Source organism: Enoplosus armatus, chromosome 14, assembly GCF_043641665.1.
Source record: "Enoplosus armatus isolate fEnoArm2 chromosome 14, fEnoArm2.hap1, whole genome shotgun sequence".
NCBI lineage: Eukaryota > Metazoa > Chordata > Actinopteri > Centrarchiformes > Enoplosidae > Enoplosus > Enoplosus armatus.
This window is the reverse complement of record NC_092193.1, coordinates 13,065,666-13,072,723: the sequence shown is the minus strand read 5'-3', so window position 1 is coordinate 13,072,723 and position 7,058 is coordinate 13,065,666. Positions and strand designations below refer to the sequence as shown.

Sequence of the window (7,058 nt, the reverse complement as noted above, 5' to 3'; positions counted from 1 at the left end):
AGCGTAAAGTTATTTTCCTAATTTGACAGTAATACTCATAAAACTTAAATATCCAGTCAGCCTCGAGCCCTATCTTGGATATGGCCAAATAGGCCTATTGATCTGAAAATTTTAGATTGCTAATTTGGACCCACAGTAGTGCTGAGTGCCCCCCCCACCATCAGAAATCTTCGGTTTCCTTGAAAGATGCTTACAAAAACGTTCACAGGGGATTGTGTCAGGCTGTGCTGTTGTTAAACACAGGATGTAGGACGATGGTCGTGACTTCTGCTTCAACAGGTCTGTTTAAATGTCGTGACTAATTCTGGGGGCTCGCCACTTTTTTTAAATATTAGATTTAAAAACGTTATTTGTCATCTATATGCCTGAATCAGCCTGCGGTCTATATTTGCCATGTCACGAGTTTATTTGACTACATGTATGTGATTATTTAAATTCATAAATGTATTTGACTAAAATGGAAAAAAACGCTGTGTGGGAAATCCGTTATTAGGATGTACTTGCTACCATTTAAACTGTCCTGAATGTGGCCTGATAGCGTGCTGCTCCTTTATCTGATGCGACCAGGAGCCGATACGCTTTTATCTCCCCCCAGCCACGAGTCCCCATGGACCCCGGGGAACCGCCGTCCACGGCCCCCAACAGAAGCGATGACACGCAACAGCACATTTATTTATTTATTTATATATTTATTTATTTATTTATTTATCTATCAATCAATCGATAAAGAATTGTGTCCCTTTCAATTAAGGTATCGTTATCATAATTACACCCTCGTCAGTTTAGCCATCTATTGTATCAGTAGCTCATTCAGCCTGAAGGCGCAGAAATGGATATGGATTAATGGATATACTCCTTTTTTTGGATAAAAATAAAAAAATAAATAAAGATGGACGACCCTGTGCTATCATCAGTTATCTTATTGCAGGATAAATAGGCTTAGCAAAAAAAAAAACCTTTGTTGAAAATATAAATAGGTCAAAAGCTTAACCTGAGCTTTTGTTTCTGTAATCAAAAAAAAATTAAAACTCCTCATCTATGGCTCAGGCTACAGTATACTACCTCACGTTGTTACAGGCCGTTGCGCTGTGCCTGTTTGCCTTTTTTTTAATGCTTTGCCCTCCACAAGCCTATATAGCCCACGACAGCCAAATAATAATGAATCATTTCATAAATAATGGGTTTAGGGGCTTATCGGGAATGAAGAGGCCGCTGCCGTGCGCTTATCTCACTCGGCCACATTGCGGCCTGTGTTCCGCTCCCCATACTAAGGGAGCGCACTGGATGCGGCGAGGAATAACTCAGCTACACACACACACACACACACACACACACACACACACACACACACACACTGCTCCACAACTGGCAGGGGAAAAAAAAGAAAAACCTCAGACATGGATGACCCACTCACAAAATGGCTCCACTTACACAGTAACATCAACAACACGGCTGGAACGGTAAGTGCAAAAAAAATTACATCTCTTTATTTAGAGTACCGCGTTCGTTGTTCCAAAAGCCTGTGATTGGATTGCTGTCGTCCACATTTTATTGGCGTTATGTGCGAAATATTTAGCCGATATTTTCCGCTATTGTCCGATCGGATGGAGACTGAACGGGATGTAATAACGGATGCGAGGCCTATTAGAGAATTCCCAGAAATAAAAGTGCGCTTTTTTTTTTAATTGGCGGTGTGTTTACTATAATATTATTAGGACATTTATCGAATGAATTACCTCCTAAAAACACACAGCACTGGTTTGTGGTGTATTCAATGTGACAAGCCTTTGATGTTCGGCTTTAACAACAACAGCACTATGGCCTACACCACCACGATATATAAAGCAAGAATGACACAACCTGCTCTGACATCTGTGGAGGAGAAAACGATCATGTCCAAATGTTGAAGCTTCACGAGGTTATTTCTGGATTTCCTGAAGGCAGACACAAAAAAGGAGGGATTTTATTTCGACGAAGAATGGAGACCAAGCTCTCTTCTTCGTGGTCCTGGCATCCACAATCTCTCTAAGACGGTCATGTCACCTTCTAAATGAACAGAAGCCGAAATGAGCTTTGAAATGAGCCGAAATGTGACTTCATATTTGAATGTTTACACACATTGAGATATTAGCTCAACGGCACAAACTGTGCTGAAGGCCCAGCAAGCTTTAGATAAGAGATTCACAGAAAGGAAGAAAAAAAAAGCATGCATGCAGAAACCACGAGATAAAGCTCTTTGTAAATGACAAGTTAACATTTGAAAAATGTCACTAGCTACACATTTATGATGAAAATGTTTCATTGAGGCGAATTCATATTTGTGCAATTACCCTATTAGAAAAGTAGCCTGTCATATCGTACTTCGAAGAAAAGCTTTCACCCCGTCATCAGCTCACACAAGATTGTAGAATCCTCGAGAATTTAAACATTTTAAAAATCAGTTGTCATATAGCATCAGTGTTGTCGTGCCTTGTGGCAAAAAATGTCTGCATTTGGGCTTTTTATCTTTTCAAGATATCGAAGAAAATGTAATAATTAAGTAAAATAATTAATCTAGGCAGCAAGAAACTAACAGCCTATTAACTGTCTTTCCTTCACCATTTGTTTTGTGAGAAATGTAAAGTCTGTAATTCATAATAATACTTATTTACTTAATGATAATGATAGTAATAATGAATAATTTAATCATGGTTTTAATGACAATCATAATAACAATAATAATGGATTGTTAATTCCCTACAGGCTAGCATTGTCATTTATCTGTTATATTAAGACTGTCACAAATTGTTCTGATCAATAAATTAATCGAGGAACATCTTATTTAGGACGTAGTGGACTCAAGCGAGTGGTGACGGTTTAAAAATGATGGAAAAACGGCAGCCGGAGCTTTGTCCTGGAGGTCCTGATGCAGCGTCCGGTCCTGGAAAGCGGGAGGACTCCTCCATCATCTCCAGACAGAACGGATGCAAGGAGGACGAGAAGCCGAGGAGAGAGGAGGGGGAGAAGGAGAGGGGAGGGCGCTTCAAGGGGGTTGAGGAGACGGATGACGTTCCTCTGCAGAACTCGAGCAACGGGACCAGCATCAGCATCATCATCAACGGCGTTGCCAAGGAAACTGCCTCTCACAACGCCCTTGACCTGAAAAGGGAAGTGCCGGTGATCGAGCTCTCCAGGAGGGACGCTATAAAAGCGGTGGAGCAGAAGACTGAAAGCCATTTGGTGCCGATCACGGAACTTCGCAGACCTCCACCGCTGCCGCTGCCGCCGCCGCAACGAGACGACGCTCGAATGGTCCAACTGAGCCCAAACGCGTTTCCTGTCCCGGCCCGGGCGATGCTCTACAACCTGGCGCAGCCTCTCGCCGCCATCAACAGGTAAAGGTGGAGGCAGGCAAAGAAAAATCATATGGTTTCATGAATGCACGTTTCATTTGATCATTGTGAGTGTTCACCATAGAAAGTTTGAAGTTAGATATTGCCCTATAGACTACTGTAGTGTGAAAAGATGCATGTAGTGTAACTGAGCTGACATTATGTTGACATTGTTTTGCATGGATGTGCATGTGTGACAGAGAGAATTGGCCTATAAATGTGTGTGTGTTTATGAGTGTGTGTGTGAGAGCTCCTGGTGCAAGGAGTGGAGGGTGTTAAGGGTTATATGCAATGAAGGAAAAGATGTATGCTGGAATTCATGTTTTCCCAAATACCTATGCACCTTTTGTCTGCTTTCTGTTGCTGTAGTCTCGGAGGGGAGTCGGAGCAGTACAGCATGTACCCCAGCAACAGGGTAAAGCGCCGCCCGGCGCCTTATGAGGTTGAACTCGACGAGGGTAGGCGCATTTTAGATCTTTATAAGTATGGTAAGACACACTTCTTGTGTCCTTCTGCCAATACAGTCCCCTAAACGTCTCCTCCTCATCATCATCATTGTCATTCATCCACTGACATGGATCTATACTGTACCTAATCTGAGGGTTGCAGAAGATGCCTTGCAAAAAGACAATTCAGCAAAAGAGTTTAACCCAGAAAGTACATCACAATTCACGGCATAAATGAGCGCCGCTAATCAGAATGTCAAATACATGTACCTGCATGTCATTAAAGTAAGCTCTTTTCAGGCGGATCTAGGGTTTATTTCATTTGAAACATCCTTTCCACCGCTGCCCACTCACTGCCATATACAGGGGTGGAGGATGGGGGTGCTGCTGCCTCCATGCCAAGGTTTTACTGCAGAGTGGGCTGAAGGATTAAGATAGACTGGGTGTGTTCCAAGGGCGACAATAGCCTGGAAGACACCATTGTTGGGGGTGGGAGGATGTGACTACCTGCAATGGGGCATTTTATCATACCTAAATAAATAAAAAAGTACATAGAATATGGAATAGGGAGCACACAGTCTCCCCAGCACCCTTTCCTGGGGTTTGGCATGCCAAACCAATCATTTTTCATGTATCGCATTTACATAGTATTTGGCACACAGCATATTGTACTCCGACTACTCCATCATCTAAAAATGGTTGTACAGAGGACAATCTTTAAGCATAATTCTTTAGGATTAGGACTTTTTGGTTTTTCCTATAAGCAAATTTTCTCTATGTGCATCTGTTCTTCTGCTTCTACTTCTTCCATGTTTATTATTGCACTTATTGCTTTATCCTTTTACAGACCGCAGATGTGTTTCAACTCTGCACTTCATGTTATTTGTGTCACTATCTCCTATCAATGTGTCCTCTCCTTACTCTCTCTGTGTCTGTCTCTTTTCCTCCCTGTGTTTCTGCTAGCTGGCCAGCCAAAGATTGTCCGTCGTATCTTCACCAACAGTCGTGAACGTTGGCGGCAGCAGAACGTAAACGGGGCATTTGCGGAGCTTCGCAAACTCATCCCCACTCACCCCCCAGACAAGAAGCTGAGCAAGAATGAGATCCTGCGGCTCGCTATGAAGTACATCAGCTTCCTCTCCAACCTCCTGGAGGACCAGGATGGAGGGAGGAACGTTGGCAGCACAACTGATGGGGAAACAGGGCTTCTGGTTGGGGCCCACGAGGGCGGCCCACAAGGTGGCCCACATCAGGACACAGTTGTGAGCTTGGCCAGGGACGATCTTCTGGAGACAATGTCACCAGGCTCCAGCTGCGGAAGCCTGCCTGATGGCGATGCCGAGGGCAGTCCTGAGAGCTTTATGGAGGACCAGGACTCACCTCCAGCTCCAAGGACTCTAACGGCTTCACGTGGGCCCCCGCTGCATCTAGCTACAAGGGATCTGAGGCGCAATGGACGCCCTTTAGATGGCTCCAGTCGCCGATGATGCTGATGCCAATAAACCACAGACACAACACCTGAGACTGAAAGAGAACAATGAGAGGGACTAAAGACATGGATGTGCTCAGGACCCATTAGCCTTGAGTCGTCAGTGTAGAAGGAGAATCAAGCTCCACATAGTGACATAGTGGTGTCCAAAATGGATCACGAATATGTTCCTGTCTCCACACTACACCTGAGGCAGCAGTGATGAATAGCTTGGTTTGATTGGTGATTGGTTGAATTTGATCCAACAAAAGACTTGTAAATTCTGCATGTCTCATGTCTTTGACCTGCGGATCATAACTTTCCGTGTTTCAAAAGTCCAAAGACTGGATATTCTAAAAAAAAAAAAAGAAAAAAAAAACAAGCAAAAAAAGAAAGAACAAGCAAACAAAACCAAACAAAAGATCAATCAAGACAAGATCAAGATCAATGAAGTTTTGACCAATGCTACACTAATGACACTATTGATTTCAATATGGTGCAGCCTGAATAGATCCAACATCCTTGCACAGCGCTGCACGTAAATGGTTCCTCAATGAATGAACCCTGGAGATTTATGCTCAACAAATTCGATGTGTTAGAATAATGACACAAAAGTAAATTTGCCTCAGTTGGAGGCCATTAATGAACCGACTGGATTTTATTGTACCCATGCAGTTACGTATGTATTGTAAATAGCATTATATTTCCACTGCACAATGTAACAACAGTGACTCGAGTTCAAGTCATGTGGTTTAAGATGTACTGTAGTGTGTTTGTCAATGGGTTTACTAGCAAAAATGGTCTTTTAGGAGACGTGAAATGAAGAGAGAGGGGCGAAGAGACGAGATGAGGTAAAGCAAGCAACTGAACGTATAGTGCATCACATGTGGTACCATTTACTTCTGTTACACTTTGGTGATGAGAAAAATTACACCAAATACGGCAACAGACAGTTAAACAATTCACTGTCCGGAATGATTATATCTATTTGAATTTGCTGTGGAGGTACAAGACATGCAGTGTTTCTTAAAGTGTACAAAATATGGGTCGTATGATATCATGAGGTGACTCATGCAGTCCTTTTGATATGAATGTTTCAGTGTTTTTTTTAAACTGTAATGCAGTTGTAGTTTAGTAAGGTACACAAATAAATCCCTTCATTGCCGCATTTCACATATACACACACAAACACATGCACAGAGGCACACACACACACGCCACACACAGTGTTAATATCATGACAACACCAGCAGTTTTTCTGACAAATACAGTTAAGTATTGCTCGCTGTTGTTTATTCTGCTTTTTCAGCAGGACCTAGTAGCCTATATTGGTACCTTTGGTAACTATGGTATTTTATGAATTGCAGTAAAGGGACATTGTACGTTTGGTAATGACATATTTGTTGTATGATAGCTGTATCTATAAATATATCCAATGTTAAATGATGAATTTTATACAAAACCCCTGAATAAAACACAGAGGAAAAGCCTTGTATTTGATCTCACTCAGGCATGCTGTGGGTCTTCAATTCATTTCAGTTCAATTTAGTGCAAGTCAGTTCAGTTCCTTCATTGTACAAGAAACTGAACATATGATACTTTTATTGTCACATTTCATCATATATGACTAACTGTATACCTTTTACACACTTATTCATAATTGCAATCGATATAGACAATAACACACCATGCAACTGTTTCCCACCTTATCTGCACAGAGTGTATGGTTAAAACCGCAACCTCCTCATGAAACTCCCCCGATGAACGCTGGAA

At 42.2% G+C, this 7,058-nt stretch overlaps 1 protein-coding gene across 1 annotated transcript; it reads left to right on the top strand.

Annotated features, from left to right (window-relative positions):
* The first annotated feature begins 1,344 nt into the window (after positions 1-1,344).
* Positions 1,345-6,772, top strand: tal1 (T-cell acute lymphocytic leukemia 1). Its single transcript, XM_070918297.1, has 4 exons — positions 1,345-1,460; positions 2,826-3,374; positions 3,741-3,829; positions 4,781-6,772. The coding sequence occupies exons 2-4, from the start codon at positions 2,863-2,865 to the stop codon at positions 5,302-5,304; spliced, it is 1,125 nt and encodes a 374-aa protein (XP_070774398.1). The 5' UTR covers positions 1,345-1,460; positions 2,826-2,862; the 3' UTR covers positions 5,305-6,772.
* The last annotated feature ends 286 nt before the right edge of the window (positions 6,773-7,058 follow it).

What these genes read in the sequence shown, in the direction of transcription:
- tal1 (XM_070918297.1), top strand. Translation starts at nt 2,863, where the DNA reads ATGATGGAAAAACGGCAGCCGGAGCTTTGTCCTGGAGGTCCTGATGCA. An exon ending in CCTCTCGCCGCCATCAACAG is followed by an intron (nt 3,375 to 3,740) that starts GTAAAGGTGGAG and finishes CTGTTGCTGTAG; the next exon opens with TCTCGGAGGGGAGTCGGAGC. An exon ending in TGAGGTTGAACTCGACGAGG is followed by an intron (nt 3,830 to 4,780) that starts GTAGGCGCATTT and finishes TGTTTCTGCTAG; the next exon opens with CTGGCCAGCCAAAGATTGTC.